Source organism: Anguilla anguilla, chromosome 14 (genome assembly GCF_013347855.1).
Source record: "Anguilla anguilla isolate fAngAng1 chromosome 14, fAngAng1.pri, whole genome shotgun sequence".
In the NCBI taxonomy this organism is placed as follows: domain Eukaryota; kingdom Metazoa; phylum Chordata; class Actinopteri; order Anguilliformes; family Anguillidae; genus Anguilla; species Anguilla anguilla.
In genome coordinates, this window is record NC_049214.1 from 23,077,059 (window position 1) to 23,094,558 (window position 17,500).

The following is a 17,500-nucleotide window of genomic DNA, read 5'->3' on the forward strand; positions in this document are numbered from 1 at the left end:
GAGAGAGAGAGGGAGGGAGGGTGAGAGAAAGAGAAATAGAGAGAAAGAGAGAGAAAGAGAGAGAGAGAGGGAGAGGGAGAGGGAGTGTGAGTCATAGGTCCAGACTGAGGCTCCTGCAGGACCATTAGCGGCGGCTTCATGACTAAAACATTCTGTTCCCTCCGTCTCTGAAAAAAAGAGAAAAGGAAGACTCCCCACGTCTACAATGAAATTCTCTGTCTGGAGGGGTGCAGGATGTTCTGCGGTTGGGTCGGGTTTGCGTCGCCTAGACTGAGGAAGCCCTGCGCCTTCCCAAGATGCACTGCTCTGACTTTATACCGAGTTATCCCATCATAAATGCTTACGCTGCTTTATGGCTGCTGGAGGAGGATTATGTAGCAAATCTATCAATTTACTCCATAAATTTGCTTTCTAAAATTTAAATAACCGCTATATATAGTACCAGAATTAAGTCTGACTCTAATAACTGAATCATTCATTAGCACAGACCATGCTTTGTGATGGCTGACTTAGCAATAAGTAGCTCATATTTCCTTAAGAAATCTTTTTACACGGTAACCAGTCAAAGCACTTATCTACAGCTGTAACAGCAGTAATCATCGTTGTTATGGTGATTTATATGGTACGCCATTACACAATCTTATGGTTCAGTGATGCTAATGGGACAAGTGTGTCTCAGAAACCTCTTCACTCTGACTGCCGCATGCTGACACTAATTAACTCATCTGGGCCAATGAGTCACTCTGCCCTCCAGGCCAGGAGCGCTCTGATTGGCTTAGATCGGCCAGTCATTGCAAACAGATGATCGCGGTCCCTAAAGCCTGTCACTGGTGCACTTTGATAAATCATTTTGAATGGCCAGCTTTAGCTATTGTCTGTGTGTGTGTGAGTGTCAGTGTCAGTGTGTGTGTGTGTGTGTGTGTGTGTGCACTGATGTCTATGGACGTGAGTGTGTCTGTGTGTTTGTATGTGTGTGTTTGTGTGTGTGAGTGTGTGTGTATGTGTTCAAGTGTAATGCATGTGTAATTGTACTATGTGTGTGCATATGTGTATGTCGAATGTGAGTGTCTGTGTGTTTGTGTATATTTTGTATATGTGTGGAAGTGTAGTGCATGTGTGTTTTTAAGTACTCTGTGTATGTGTGTGTTTATGTGTATGTAAGTGTAGTGCATGTGTGTAAGTACTGTGTGTGTTTATGTGTATGTAAGTGTAGTGCGTGTGTGTGTGCGTATGTGTGTGTGTGTGTGTGTGTGTGTGTGTGCGTGCGTGCGTGCGTGTGTGTGTGTGTGTGTGTGTGTGTGTGTGTGTGTGTACTTATTCTCAGTGGTTTTTATTCTTGTTTCCAGATGGAGTTTAATGAGAAGGAGCTTCGCAAGGAGATCAGCTACGCCATCAAGAACATTCATGGAATCAGGCATGTCTGTCCCGCTGTCTCTGAGTCCCACCCCACACTGGGGCCCCCCCAACCCCCCCTGCTGTCCCACTCTGTCTGTGTGTCTGTGTGTCTGTGTGTCTGGCTGTCTGTCCTGCTGTCTGACTTACTCCCCCAATATTAACCTCAGAGTCAGAACCCCCGGCCCTAAACTGACAGCTTTATTCTGCTGCTGCTGAATGTTTGGTTAGCTGCTGAAAGTTTGGTTAGCTGCAGAATGTTCGGTTAGCTGCTGAAAGTTTGGTTAGCTGCCGAATGTTTGGTTAGCTGCTGAATGTTTGGTTAGCTGCAGAATGTTCGGTTAGCTGCTGAAAGTTTGGTTAGCTGCCGAATGTTCAGTTAGCTGCTGAATGTTTGGTTAGCTGCCGAATGTTCGGTTAGCTGCCGAATGTTTGGTTAGCTGCTAAATGTTTGGTTAGCTGCAGAATGTTCGGTTAGCTGCTGAAAGTTTGGTTAGCTGCTGAATGTTTGGTTAGCTGCAGAATGTTCAGTTAGCTGCAGAATGTTCGGTTAGCTGCAGAATGTTCGGTTAGCTGCTGAAAGTTCGGTTAGCTGCTGAATGTTTGGTTAGCTGCAGAATGTTCAGTTAGCTGCAGAATGTTCGGTTAGCTGCAGAATGTTCGGTTAGCTGCTGAAAGTTTGGTTAGCTGCTGAATGTTCGGTTAGCTGCCGAATGTTTGGTTAGCTGCCGAATGTTTGGTTAGCTGCCAAATGTTCGGTTATCTGCAGAATGTTCGGTTAGCTGCAGAATGTGTGGCCGATGATTCTGATCAAAACTCGCCCCGTCTGTCCGTCCGCGTCTGCCTGTCTGTCTGGTCCTGTGAGAGCTGGGGAGATTTTCCTGTTCTGGGCGGTGACTGGAGCCCCATAACTCAAAGTGGGGAAGCAGATTTTTTGAGTTGCTGCCGCAGGTCGCTTGGCTACCTCTCAGGAGAGCCGTGGTCTGAGAGCAGGTGCACCTGAAGCTGCCTCTGCGTTTGTTTCACCCTCTTTCGTTTAAATTTTTTTGTTTCTTGAAAGAATGTGGGGTCAGCTGAAATGACCCAGAGCTTTCACGCGAACGGTGGTAGAGGTGCTGAAGCTGCTCGGGGGCCTGTCTCAAAGGCCCCCGAAGCGGTGTGGTCACACGGCGGGAGTTACTCACGCCATTATGGAAATTCTCCGGGTTTCCATTCAGAGATGTTGCCAGTCCTTTCATAAGCTGCCATTTCCTGACCTTTCACTTTGTTCAAGTCCACGGTGAAGGCAGAATGAGTCAGAAGTCTATTGAGTGGAGACCTGAAAAAACCTGGGCCTACTTGTTTATTTTCAACATGGTCAGAATATTACATCCCGTGTCACGCATGTCATGCCAACAGGTGTTCTTTACCTGCGCAGGTTTGAGTCAGTACCGCAGTCACATGACCTCACGGCACACGTATGTTCCGATGAATGAGAACAGCGTCTGTTATGTGAACACCATAGACATAACGTTAACAGAACGCCAATTCTAGATCCTGTATTCTATGGTGGAGGGCTGTGCAGTGCCGCAGCACCATCACTTGGTTCATTTTATGGCCAGGATTTGCGAGGTGAGACTTGGTTCTCTGAGCTGCACCACATGCAGTCAGTGCAGAATGGAAGATGAGTATGAACGCTCCTCTTCTGGAGGCTTTGTTTGTCGTTACTGTCATTGTCGTTATGTGTTTTCGTATAATGCTTTTTTCTGTCGGGGAGGGGGGGGGGGCTTCTGTTCGATTAACATTTTTCTTTCTCGCTCGACCCTCCTTCCTTGTTCCCCTATGCCTCCCCCCCCTCCCCTCGTTTGGGCGTGGCTCTCCTCTGTGCCGGACAGAACTGGCCTCTTCACCCCGGACATGGCTTTTGAGACCATTGTGAAAAGGCAGATCGAGAAGATCAAAGAGCCGTGCCAGAAATGTGTGGACATGGTCATTTCTGAGCTAGTCAATACCGTTAGGCAGTGTACCAAGAAGGTAAAAGCAATGGAGGGGGGGTCTCCAGCTAGCCCCCTCGAACCCCCCCCAGCTCCCGCCTTCTGTAACCCTCGAGCCTCTACCTTACCCACCTTCCACCCCTGCCCTCGCTGGGCAGCGGGGGTGTGGTCGGGGTGGGGTGGGGGGGGATGCATGAGAGCCTGGGGGAGTGTATTAGCTGCTTCGAACGGGGGGTTTTGATGTACTGCTGGCCAGGCATGCCCACCTTAGCTTGCTGTGTGGAATTGGGGGTGTCTGGATGCTGGGGCCCACACTGGCTGCGTTTAGAAAAAGAATGGCTTTTGGTCCCAGATGCCGATTGGAATTTAAAAAAAAAAGTTGAATGGCAGATCACAGGATTGTATGGAACCTGTCAGACTACTTGTAATTGCATTACCCTCACTTAAATATTCTTTCTCCATTTATGATCGGTCTTAATCAAGTTTTGAACAACCTGGCTTTCTGTTCCGGGAGATTAAGCCATTTGTGGTCATCACTAAACATTGAAAGGTTCGGCCAATTGTGTGGCAGTATACGTGGCATGCGACTGCTTGTTCCAGTCCAGTGTGGGAGGTGTGAATTCAAGAGCAAGTAGTGGCTGTTGGGAATTGTAGTCCTTTGCAGTGTTTTTGTAGTTTGTTATTAATGAACTCCAGCATTAGGTGTTTGCATCCTTGCCGCTGGGCCCTGCAGCCATGTTAGAGCTCCCGGCATCCAGACGCCTGGCCGTGACTGGGCGCTGTACACCCCGCGGTGGGGTTGGGGGGGGGAGGGGGCTGAGCAGCCGGGTCTGGAGCAGATTTAGAGCTTTGTGGGAACAGAGTAATGGAGACTGGAATGTTGTGAGAGATCAGCACTGCAGTCTGTAATGAGCTGTGGGATGGGGGGGGAGGTGCTGGTGCTGTGGGACAGACAGAGGGCGGGCGGAGGGGGAGGGGGTGTTGGGGGTGTGTGGGGGGTGTCAGCCTCGCGGGTGTACGGCCGGAGTCACAGGAAGCACAGCTGCCAGCTGTTGGCCATCAGAGCGGCAGGCCCAGGTCTCTCTCTCTCTCCCATGTGGGGGGGGGGGGGGGTCCTGCTCAGTTGGGGGGAGAGAGCGGAGCGCGGGCTGGCCCTGTTTGTAGAATGGAGATACCAAATGTCTCACCTGCCTTTCTTTCCCCTGTGTGCTGTTTATTTCCCTTCTTCCTCTCCTCTCCCCCTTCCACTCTGTTCCCTCTGTGTCTCTCGCTCTCTCCCATTCCCTCTCCCTCTATCTCTCCTTTTCCCTCTCCCTCTTACCCCATCTGTCTCTCCCTTTTTCCTCTCCCTCCCTCCCCTTCTCTCTCCCTCTCTCTCTCCATTTCCCTCTCCCTCTCTCTCCCTCTCCCTCTCTCCCCTTCTCTCTCCTCCTCTCCCTCTCTCTTTCCCTCTCTCTTGTTCTTTCACCTTGACGTCTCCTTTTGCTCTGTTTTATATTCCTGCTCCATCCTTCTGTCTGGCCCTCTCGTGTCTCTCTCGCTATCGTTCTCCCTCTCCTTCTCTTCCTCTCCTGTTTTTTGCTCCCCCTCTTTCTCCCTCTCTCTCCCCCATCTCTCTCTCGCCCCCTGCCGCTTGGCGCCCCCTGCAGGACAGGCTTGTTTACCCCAGACTTGGCCTTTGAAGCCATAGTGAAAAAACAGATCCAAAAAGTGAAGGAGCCGTGCTTGAAGTGTATAGATATGGTCGTGAGCGAGCTCACCTCCACCATCCGAAAGTGTAGCGAGAAGGTAACTGGGAACCGAAGCCCCGCCCTCCTCTCGCCGTCCCGTCTCAGACCGTCACCGGGGTGGGGGTAGACCGATGGCTGGACTCCTAGAAAATCAAAACCAAAAGACAAAGATAAAACAAAATAAATGAAGACGGTTCCCTGCTAAGTAAGAAGGGGAATCTCCCTCTTTGTTCTTGTAGAGAGCATGAAATGAATTCGAGAGACAATAAAATCTAAAATTCAAAATGTGAGGAATGTATTTTTTAATAGATGTCAGAAGATAGTAGGACACACATTTGATCAAAAATAAATAATTGTCTAACACATGATGCATCTATTTTAGAATATATTATTATCTGAAGTATCATGTATTCTACTATATATGCATATACTGTATGTACTATGTGGCCATAATTTCAATATTTTGCATGTTTTAAAAATTACAATATATGTTCCACATTTTCACACTTGTAAATTTATATCTCTCAGCTGCGATGGTTGTAATACATTCATACATAACAATTACAGTTTTGTATTTTATAACAGCAAAGTTTTATCTAGTGTGGCAGGCCCTCCCAAATCATCAATGAAGTTAGACATATTTATATTAGTTATCACTAAAAATAACAATTTCATTTATTTCAAAGTTAAGAACAAATGTTGGCATAATCCAGGTCTCAGACTTTTTTAAATGAGTAAAAGAAGAAAATAATTATGAGCTAGTCAATACCTAATTTTCACTGTGTTCATTTGTGTTGCCATCTCATTGCCCATTCCACGGTTTTTAAAATGTTTTATCTGTCTCTTCATTCGTTTTTTCACCGTTTTTAAAACCAGGCTTCTCACCCGTTACTCTCTGATCAGACATTCCGTTGAAGAGTTTTTTGTTCTTTGGTTTCTTCCATGCAGTGCATTGTGGGACTTTGTGGGGTTTTTCTTGTGCGTGCCTTCTGATTACTAGATGGACATTTTGTGTGTGTCACACGGCATTTTGGAAAAAATGCTCGTTCCAGTAAGGTACCTATGCACAGTGGTATGTGGAGGTTTGGGCACCCCTTGTCAAGTTTCTGGTTTTGTTGAATCTCAAAGTGAAGGAACCTCTGCAGGGTACAAACTTAAATATGAGACCTTCTTCTAAAAAAAAGGTATTATCAAATGAACTGGAAGGTGCATTAACCGTGTTTCCTGCAGAGGTCGCGTCAACGTCTGTTCACATGGAAAATCAAAAAAACATGGAATTTGACCAGGGGTGACAAAAACGTGCATTCCACTGAATAGGTGCTTTGCTTCTTAGGCACATTGTTCCTGTCCAAACAAACATTTTTGCAAAAGGATTTTGGCTTATGCGGCTAAGGGAGGAGTTATTCCAGACCAGAACAAATAAACACTCAGTATAGGGTATTTTAACTTGCAGTGTATGCATACAGCAGGGCTGTTAGTTTTGGAGCTTTCAGCTCACGTGCTCACAGACCTGAACACTAAAATACATCGTCAGCTGTTTGATTATGGAGGTAACGTTTTTAATGTTGACACAGATGTGGGTTATAAAAATGTACGTCGCACCAAAGTGTGTAGGGAGTGGATTTTTCTTCTCTTTGCTCTCTCTTACGTACAGTTCAAGAGTTTTTGGTCCAGCCCAAAATCGGTCTATCCTTACCATTATATTTATTGACATGATCATTAGTTTTGATTTCTGTCATCCTGTTTCGGTTCGGATATTTGTGTTTTTTCGTTCAAAAGTCGTTGGCCAAAATAGTCCAATAGTCCTATTTTATATGTTAACATTTTAACAGGCATGCTAAATTATTCTCATTGACCTCTTATTCTCGTCAGCCATTTTAGTTCAGTCAGTTTTTCCCCTTATGTCTGTGTACTTTTTGCCAGTTCAGTCACATGGTTGTCTAACTCTTCGTTTTCCTCATTGGTTCAACCTACTTCTTTCCATTCAAACTGATTTGATCATATGGGGGGTGGGGGGTCATGTCCCACACACTGACTAACATACGCACCCCCCCCCCCAGTTATTTTTCTCTCTTTCTTTCTCTCTGCGTTTCATTTTCATCCCTTCATTTACTTTGTGACTCTGTCCCGAGGAGCCTTGCTTCTGTACCAAGCAAGGGTGTGAAGTAGCAAACTGCCCTCCTTTGGATTTTGACCCTTTTTCCAAATCTTTGTGGACGTGGTGTGTCTTTGGGATCAGATGTGAGATGCTGTGTTTTCTGGTAAAGACAGATATTTGAAAGCTAATGAGTTTTCTGTGCTCTTCTTCATGGGTTGAGCAAGACCTTTCTGATGGTCGATTGTTGCCCTGGGTGTAAACAGGGCTTTCGCTAGTGGGCTGAACGGTGGTGACGATTCTATGGGCCCACAGCTTGGCAATACTCATTCAGGGGGCCCCGAATTCCTAGCTACGCCACTGGGTTTAAGCATGGTTACAAGGCTAAAATCTCCTTCCCCGGTTGTAACGCTTGGCCAGACCGGAAGCTGTCAGGACACAGGTCAAAATAACATCCTCTTGGGCCTTTTTGTCCACTGCAGGCCACTGTACACAGGGGCTAGGTAACCACGGAATACTGCAACGACAAAGTTCTTCTGTACCGTAATCTCACTAATCCTCAACTCCCGACCGCTTTATTAGTTTAAATCCAGCTGATAAAAAAATGAGAAACTATGACGTTGTTTTTTCTCTTAATGAATCAATCCGACGCCTCTGTAGAATGGCGCAAACGCTTTGAGCTCCAGGTCTAAGGAAGGAGGAGGGGGTGGGGGTGGGGGTGGAGGGTGTGGTGGCTAAATGAAGCAGCAGCCTCTTCTATTATTTCTTTCTGAACGGTTAAAAAAAATCCACAGGAGGTCATTCTGTGTGTCGAAGAATTCCGGATTCCTCCCCTGCCTAACCCTAACCCTAACCCTAACCCTCCCCTCTTCTCTCTGCACCGTCTCTCTCTCTCTCCCTCTCTCCGTTCCTTACTGCTCGCTGCATGCAACATTCTTTCCGCCCGTCTGTCTGTTCACCCGCATGCACGCCTGCCCACCTTCCACGCTGACGCTGCCAGTTTAACCGACAGCGCTTCTCTTATACCTTCACCCTGCCCATGACTCCGCCTCTGCATGCGTGTCGCCATGGCATCCCAGCACTGTCAGGTTTTAAAAAAAAAAAAAGTTTTTTTAAATCTGCAGATGAACAAGGCCGAGAAATTCGATTGGCTGAGTGCAGCCCAAGCGTGTGATGTCATACAGGCCTAAAGTTCCAATGCATCTTGACGACTCGATTATCTATTTATGTACTGTTTTGTGTTGCGAATATTTTGTTTTTGACCGACGGTGCATTTTTAAAAATTGATTGAAGATTAAAAGCAGTTTATTCAGCAGTGTGATTTTTGTACCTGCTTCAACTATTCACTGCTTACCGTTGCTGCAGTCAAATGCGATTGACTGCTGCTTTGTAGACATGTTTTGCAGATGACTAATGACCTGAGTTTTGCTATTATGTTATAGAAAAGCAAACTGGTCTAAAGGCTTAGCCAAACTACACTTTTTTTCTTACATTCTCGAGAGTAGATTTTGGGTGTTATCTTTTATAAAACCACAAAGTTCTGAGAATACCCATCTCACCTTCAGAGTCTCAGGTCTTCGGAGCTGCATGTGTTTCTGGTGCCCGCAGTAAAGCTGCAGATGCATTGTAACTGGCGCTGTTTATCTGGACGTGTGCATGCTTTCCAGTCACTTTGCTTTACCCACCTGCCCCCCTGAGTCTGCACAGTAACGTGACGCTGTCGTGATTAACACAGCTGTGCTGAGCACCGAGTACGTTTGTAAAGGCCGTCGCGATTAGCGCAGCTGCATCGCAGACCCTGTGCCCCGTGCTGTCGGGTTGGGGCTGGTGGTGGGGCGGTCTCTTCTGCAGCGGGACGGGGACGATGCACTGTGACCTCGCTGTTCGCCATCCTCCCTGTCCCCTTTTTCGCAGAGAAAATCTTTACCTGGGTCTGTTGGCTTGTTGGTACAGTGTCTGCGATGCGCTGCGTTTGTGTGTGTGTCTGTGTGTGTGTGTTGTGCTACATTATGTGAGTGGGTGTTTGTTGTGGTTTACTGAGTATTTGTACGTTGCGTGTTTTGGTATGTGGGTGTTGTGGTGTACGAGTCTGTGCATGTGTGTGATAATGTGCAAGTGTGTGTATGTGTATACAGGAATGTGTGAGCACACTTGTGCGTGTGTACGTGTGTACACGTATGTGTGAGTGCGTGTGTGTGCGTACGTGTGTACACGAATGTGAGTGCGTGTGTGTACGTGTGTACACGAATGTGTTGGTGTGTGTGTGTGTGTACACGAATGTGTGAGTGCGTGTGTATGTGTATGTGTGTACACGAATGTGTGGGTGCGTGTATGTGTACGTGTGTACACGAATGTGTGAGTGCATGTGTGTGTGTGTACGTGTGTACACGAATGTGTGGGTGCATATGTGAATGTGTGGGTGCGCAAGTGTGCGTAAGGTGCCTGTGACAGTGGTGTTCACACTGTGGCACCTCTGATTGGTCAGTACATTCAGCCCCTCCCACACCCACCAGTCTGTTCTGTCCCCCCCTCCCCCCAGCTGGCCCAGTACCCCATGCTGAGAGAGGAGATGGAGAGGATTGTGACGCAACACATCAGAGACCGCGAGAGTCGCACCAAGGACCAGGTACCCCCACAACACCCCCGGCCTCTCACCCGCCATTAAAGACAAGGGGGGAGGCCTTCAACACTCAGACACTTCTCTTCTCGTTGCTAGGTGATGCTGCTGATTGACATTGAGCTGGCCTACATGAACACCAATCATGAGGATTTCATCGGGTTTGCCAAGCAAGTGTCCGCCTCCCCCGCTTTCACTCATACGACACCACAAAAGCCTTCGCCGCCTCGTGCGAAGATTTCCTAGAGGAAAAAGACGCCCCTCTCACTTTCAACGGGGAGCTCTTGGCTTTCGGAAATGTTGCCGTGTCACGAATCCAAACGTCTACTGTTCCCATATGGAACAAACGTTACTGCCTCTGAAGCTGTTGCTAATGTCTTTAACAGCACAAAGTCCTTTGCAGTATTTGTATGCTGTTTCCAGGGAGGGTGTCCTTGAAACTTGCCGCTGCGTACCAAAATTATGCTCTGTCCACGTGAGACTTGGGGAGATGCAGTGAGATCTTGCCCTAAAGTAATATCAATTTTATTTTCATAGCGCTTTTTTTTTTTTTTTTTAAAGAGACACTCACAAAGATGCTTTACAGTAAGACAAGAAATGTTTTTTTCAGCCAACAGACAAAATGGTTGGGCAGAGGTAATAGACTAGCTGGTAAAATCAGAAGTCCAAGCAAAGAAATGAGTATACACAAGATATCCTGGATGTAGCTACTGTGTGTAAACTCAGCACTGAAGCCACTGACCTGTGAAACAGGGCAGCTGACCAATGACGTGTCTTCTGCCCGCAGTGCTCAGCAGAGGAGCAGCCAGATGAGTAAGAAGAAGGCCGCCGGGAATCAGGTATGCAAACCTTGTCAGAGCGCCCCCTAGTGCACTGGAGTGTATCCGTGCCCAGACTATCACCCCCCCCCCCCAACCCCCACCCCATGGCAGCCATGCTGGTCCCACCGAATGTCTTGTTGGAGACAGGGGACGGGGTCAAACGCAGAAGCCTCAGTGGAGTCTTCCATACCTGCCCCGTGCGCGGGCTCTTCCTCTTCCTCTTCCTCACCCCGCGAACTCCGTCCGCTGACCAGATCGCCAACAGCCGCTTCACATTCAGGGTTTCAGAATGCTGCTGAAGCTCGGAGTCTGTTAGCCAATCACACGGCCGGCGCCGCGTTCTAAACAGTGGACGCTCTGTCGCTCCGCTGATGACGGATGGTGATAAGTTCCGGCGTGACGCTTTGTAAATATTCATGAAGAGGCGTGACCGAGGGAAACGCTGGAGCCAATGGGGTTCATGCTAGGGTCCTTGCACTTCAGTAGGCGCTGTTGCTGTGTCACCGCTTCAGCTGGTAACGGTAACCAGGAAGTGTGCACGCTCCAGGATATTTCGGTTGATGTTGCGGAGTAAAAAATGTGCCTCCATTTTTGCTCCTAAGGCTGTGAAATCAGTGTGTTAACCAGCCCTGTGGTGTAGTAAAACACAACTGAGCTGGAGCAAACAGTAAGTGTGCAAACATTATTATTATTGTAATGGTTTGACCCCTGGTCACTGCAGGTGTCTGTATCACTTCCCAGATGACCTCTGACCCTGGATGACTGAGTGCAGTGGTATCAGTAACATTGTTATGAAGATGTATGAAGCGCTAATTATGGTGATCATAGCATAGAGAGCACTATGGAATGATTCAGGGTCCCTGTGTTGCCATGACTACTGTTTCCCTGGGGGCTTGGCATCTTCCATGGGGTTCTACCGGGCTTCCCCTTGTTCCCATTCGCCCTGATCTGGGATTACATCAAACAGGTCCCAGAACATTCCAAGGAATATCAGGAATATTCAGGTGTATTTTTTCATGCACTTTCCACACTCACTGTGTCTTTCTCTCTCTTTCTCTCGCTTGGCAACTGTTGTTACCTAAATTCCCGCTTCAGGATGAGATAATGGTGAGTAGCGTGTGTGTGTGTGCGTGCATGCATGCATGCGCGCGCGCGTGTGTGTGTGTTTGTGCATGTGTGTGTTCATGTGTGTGTGTGCGCGTGTGTGTGTGTGCGTGCATGCATGCATGCGTGTGTGTGTGTGTATACACGTGTGTGTTTGTGCGTGTGTGTGTGCGTGTGTGTGTGTGTGATTGCATGCATGCATGCGTGTGTGTGCGCGTGTGCGTGTGTGCACGTGCATGCATGCATGCATGTGTGTGTGTGCGTGTGTGTAGTGGGCAGGTGGCTAAAGAGTACTTGTGAGCTTTCGAATTGAGAGAGAGACTCTTCGTTTTCCCCCCACTGAAATCTTACGAACGCCCACAAAAACGTCTGGAGTCAGCACAAGATAGCTTCTAGGTTACGCAAACCAAAAAACATTTCCCTGTTTTATTTATAGGCATTCGAGTTAGGGGGGCTTTATTGTGAGAGGTCGCAGTGTGCTATTGGACGTTTAATAGCCTGGCCTCCATCATCTTAGGCCGAGCGATTCCCTGACCCCGGGCGCTAGGCGGAGCGAGATAAAAAGAAGGGGAAACCGGCCATGTGTTATGGAGTAAGGACAGCTTTGAGAGAGATGAAGAACTCTTTAGCCTGTGTGTGTGTGTGTGTGTGTGTGTGTGACTGTGTGTATCTGTGTGTGTTTTTGTATATCTGTCTGTCTCTGTGTGTGTTTGTGTGTGTGTGTGTGTGTGTGTGTGTGTGTGTGTTTGTGTGACTGTGTGTATCTGTGTGTGTTTTTCTAATGTTTGCCTTTTTAAAGATACTGAGACAGAGGCCCATTGACCCTTGGTATTTTGTAGGTTAGATCATTTTTGCATAGTTGCATAGGGGATGCCCTTATCTGGCAGAGTTGGAGTCAAGACCGAGACCAGACCAAAACCAGACCAGACCCCCAACACCTATTCGTCAGTTTTAGTTGTGAAAGTGACCGTTGTACTTCAAAATTCGCTGAACGAATTTTGCCCTCCATTTGTTGTTTGCACAGTCCTCTTTAAAGTTTTTGTATGTGAATTTCACTATGACTGGCTCAGAAAATTCAAGAGAAAACTGAAAATAAATTGGATCTAACGTAAAAAACACAATGTTTATAGCAGCCAATTTTTCACTGAGCTTGCATCAAAGAAGTACCTAACAAGCCAGGTTTAAAACTTTGCAAAGGACTTGTAATATTTATAGTAGACAGCTAACATAGACCATCAGTAAAAATGCTATGAACAGAAAGAGCTACTATTTATTTATGTAATAAAGACAATATTATTGCTTGCCTCCTTAGATTGCTGCAACATTAGCTTTGGTAAAATTAACCGCTGTCTAGCTAGCTGGCTGGCTACGATAATCTAGCTATCACGCATACATACTTTGGTGATTCATGATTGTGTTCAGCTAAATTTCGAGTTAGTAGACAGATATTAATCAAATTACTTTCAGTTTGGGGAGCCATTAGGTTATCTTTTATCGCCACGTTGCTAGGCAGCCATGAGGTAAACGGCTCCAATGTATACAACAAACGAAACGGGCGATCAGTGAATCAGCGGCAACGTTATGGTGGAGCGGAGTGGTTATTATCTCGAGCATGCCGGCGAGGGAGAACTTGGTCTTGTCTGAGACCACGGGCGTTCCTCAAGACCACACGCCCAGACCAGGACCACAAGATCAGGACTCCGTCTCTGTTATCTGGGAGTGACTTACAGTGGATCGCCTACTCTTTTCTCCTGCATGCCTTCCAGTTCAAGTGCCTGCACAGCTAACAAGCGGTTACCTGTGGGTCTTGAACCTAAAACCCTCTGGCTGCAAGTATGGCTCTGTAAATTCTACTGCTGCGCCCTTTTACCATGGTTACTTCAGAGGTAAAGACCCGACATCAGTAGGGGTGTTTTAATGCACTGCGATGATAAGTCATGCGCTATTGTTTCCACGGTGACATGCGAAATGGCCCCACACCCTCCTCGCCAATGCACGGCCATCCTCCTGCACCAGAATGAGGCTGTAGGGCAAGGGTCAGGGGTTATAGGTTAAATTGGCGGTGTACACACAGACTGGCAGCTTCCTCTAGAGCTAGCTTGCTACCACTGCTAGCTTCTTTCCCTGATGGACTGTTGCCCCCTCCCCCAGTATTCTTTCAAAATGAAACAGTCCAATCCCCTCAAAAACTCTCCCACAATATTTAAAAATGGTACAGTCCAGTCCCCTCACAAACTCTCCATCAATCTTTTTTCAAAATGGTATAGTCCAGTCCCCTCAAAAACTCTCCCACAATCTCTGAAAATGGTACAGTCCAGTGCCCAGTGTTGACTGGTGTCATTCAGAGCTGGTGTGCACCTGCCTTCCCATAATCCTTTGCCTTCCCCCCACTCTTGCTGTGTAGATGAGGCTGTAACTCTACTTCCACCTTCTCCTACAGCAGGATCGAGGATCGGTTAATTTGAGATTCGCAGAGGTAATTAACACAAAAATGTTCAATTGGTTGTGTTTTTTTCCTCCCTTCCCTCACAGTCTACATGAGAAATATAAATCCACTGCAGTTGTTAAAGGCAGTGGTTTCAAATAATAATTTACATGGTTATCCCCTGCGTGTATTGTGTTTCAGTAACCCCCCAATCCACCAGAGGCAGCATTGAGTCACAGTTCCTGTATTAACATACATAATGTTAAAACACACACACACACACACACACACACATACAGGGCAGCTATAAAGGGTCAATGGGTCCAGTCTAGTTGTGAGGCGTGACTGATAGCTGGGGCTGTTCTACGTGGGTGTCCTTGACCCCCCTCCATGACCCCTGCGCCCCCACCCCAGGTCATCCGGAAGGGCTGGCTGACCATCAACAACATCGGCATCATGAAGGGTGGAGCCAAGGAGTACTGGTTTGTCCTGACGGCTGAATCCCTGTCCTGGTACAAGGACGACGAGGTGAGTCTGTAGGGGACACCAACCTGGGGTCAAAGGTTATAGCTAACCTCCTTAACCATAGTCTGACCTGCACAAGTCATTGTGCTTCCTGGTGTCTTACGTGCCAAACTCAACTTTAAAGGCTACGCCTGTCAAAGCCCGAAGGGCTAATAGTGCGAAAACGCGCCCTGATTCCTCCCCCTTCTCCACCCTGATTCCACTTCCCCTCCGACACCTTCCCCCTCTATCTACCCACTCCCAAAAAATGTATTTCTAAACCTTCCACGTGTTCATTCCAGTGACAGAGGATTAGATATCGCCAAGGTGTTATGGTCCGAACATTACGCTTCTCATTTATCACTACTGGGGATGTTGACTTACGAATTTTGGATTTTTCTTTGTTTGCACTCAGTGTAAGACGCTGTGGACTTAAGAGCATCAGCTAAATGGCTCATTTGTAATGTAATGTCAATGTAATGCTAATCTGAGGTGAGAGGAATTTACACAAACACTCCTGAACGTCAAAATTAAAAAGTTATGTACATTATTCAGTGCCGTGGTCACAAATAAATTGAAGATCATACATCACAAATACATTTTTATTGCCTTAGGTTTGTGGAAACACTTTGTCATCAACTCCATGTTAATGTCTGTCTGTCTGTCTGTCTGTCTGTCTGTCTGTCTGTGTGTCTGCCTGACAGCAGCAGTAGAAAAGGAAAATCCCGTCTCTCTTTACTGGAACTGGAGGGTTGTTTGCGCCTCGAGTTTGCTCCAGTCATGCAGCAGTTATGCATTTTGTTTCCACACAGTCTTTCATCTTCGGGTTGATTTTATTTTTCCCAAACAGAAATAGAATTAGGTCATGCATTTTGGCAGGGGAATGAGGGGGATTTGTGCGCGTTTTTTTTTTTTTAAACCCTGTTTTTAAAACCGTCATCATATGATTTTTTCCCCAGCTGCGGAACACCCCTCCACCCCCCATCCCCCTCAAAAAAAAAAAAATGAAATGGAGCTTTGGTTTTTGTGGCTGTTCCTCAAGGCATTTCCCACCATTCTCACTGTCGCCACTTTGGCAGGGAGAATTCCAGAACGCTCCACCACTCTTTTAAAAGGCGAGCTGTTGCGTCCTGAACATCCGAACATGGGTGCAGCAACGTGTCTGTGTGTTTGCGTGTGTATGTGCATACGCGTGTGTGTCTCTGTGCACGTGTGTGTGGTGAGGGAAGGGGGAGTCCATACGGAACATCATTTTTGGGGTGACGCTGACATGCATTAGAAGGGAACCCTTCATTTGAGTAGCAGAGGTCATGAGCAGGGTTGGATTTGTTGTTGGGGTTAGGGTGTGGTGGTGGGGGGGGGGGGGGCGGGGGGGGGGGGGTGGGAGGGAGACTGAGGGGGCCTCATGCTCGGCAGGGGGGCAAAAGCTGGCACACACGTGTGCATACCGGCCCTGCACCCTGTCAGAACCATGCACATGATGGCCCGGCTGCTCCTCATAAAGAGTGGGTTTCTGTGGTGGGGGGGTGGGCTTGGGGCAGACGTGGCTCTGGTTAGCTGGTGGGGGCACTCTAATGAGGACCATGTGTGGGAGGAGGCTGCTGTGAGCAAAAGCCACCCCCCAACCCCTAACCCCACCCCCACCCCACTCTGCGTCCAATCTCATATGGCCTATCTCCTACTAAAGGAGTAACACCTAAGATCTCTCTCTCTCTCTCTGTCTGCCTGTTGGCTGTAGTGTGGAGGTGGTGCTGCTCTGCCTGTTGGCTGTAGTGTGGAGGTGGTGCTCTGCCTGTTGGCTGTAGTGTGGAGGTGCTGCTCTGCCTGTTGGTTGTAGTGTGAGGTGGTGCTCTGCCTGTTGGCTGTAGTGTGGAGGTGGTGCTGCTCTGCCTGTTGGCTGTAGGGTGGAGGTGGTGCTGCTCTGCCTGTTGGCTGTAGTGTGGAGGTGGTGCTGCTCTGCCTGTTGGCTGTAGTGTGGAGGTGGTGCTGCTCTGCCTGTTGGCTGTAGGGTGGAGGTGGTGCTCTGTCTGTTGGCTGTAGTGTGGAGGTGGTGCTCTGTCTGTTGGCTGTAGTGTGGAGGTGGTGCTCTGGCTGTTGGCTGTAGTGTGAGGTGGTGCAGGCCTTGGAGGTAAAACACACAGTGGAGATCCCTGGGGAGGATGCCAAAACCACTCACCCGCCCCCCCGAAACCCCCTAGGTGCAGACACTAATAATAACCTTTAGCAGGCTGGGTTTGGCGAAGTAGCGCGGGGTGGGAGGGCAGTTTTTCGGGGGGAGGGGGGGTGGATTTCTAGGGGGTTTGGGGGTGTCTGGTTTCTATTAACAGGCGTCCTGGACCTTTGATTCCAGCAGACTGCCCAAAAGCCTCACATAACAAGCCAAGAAAAAATGAATGAAGGAGGAGTGTGTGAGCCAGTGCAGACCCAACACTGCTGCTTTCTCACACCTACAATTACACACACACACACATACACACACACATACACACACATGCACACACACATACACATACACACAGATACACACACACACTCCACATACACTCACACTCTCTCTCACACACACACACATACGTGCACACACACACACACACACATACGCGCGCGCACACACACACACACACACGCACACACCGACACACACACACATCAATAGTTTCTCTTTACTCTGACATTTCTGTTTCTCCCTCTCCACCCCCCTCTCTCCACCCTCTCTCTCTCTCTCTGAAGTTGGTGTGCCCTGATGCAGCCCAGCTGTTGGGTGTTTGGCTGCCCCCCCACCCTGTAGACCCCCCCCATGCACCGCACCGCCCCACCCCCAGTGTCCCGTGCTCCATGT

At 48.1% G+C, this 17,500-nt stretch overlaps 1 protein-coding gene across 10 annotated transcripts in view; it reads left to right on the forward strand.

Annotated features, from left to right (window-relative positions):
- Positions 1-17,500, forward strand: part of dnm1a (dynamin 1a) — a 79,589-nt gene that overhangs the window by 33,629 nt on the left and 28,460 nt on the right. For 6 of the 10 annotated variants that reach the window (XM_035392256.1, XM_035392257.1, XM_035392249.1 and 3 more), the window contains exons 9-15: positions 1,347-1,414; positions 3,267-3,405; positions 9,730-9,816; positions 9,907-9,977; positions 10,595-10,646; positions 11,724-11,735; positions 14,572-14,685. In XM_035392256.1, the coding sequence (XP_035248147.1) occupies positions 1,347-1,414; positions 3,267-3,405; positions 9,730-9,816; positions 9,907-9,977; positions 10,595-10,646; positions 11,724-11,735; positions 14,572-14,685 (543 nt within the window). Of the gene's footprint in view, positions 1-1,346; positions 1,415-3,266; positions 3,406-5,014; positions 5,154-9,729; positions 9,817-9,906; positions 9,978-10,594; positions 10,647-11,723; positions 11,736-14,571; positions 14,686-17,500 lie in introns of all 10 variants that reach the window. The other 4 variants (XM_035392250.1, XM_035392254.1, XM_035392258.1 and 1 more) reach the window with 1 other exon arrangement.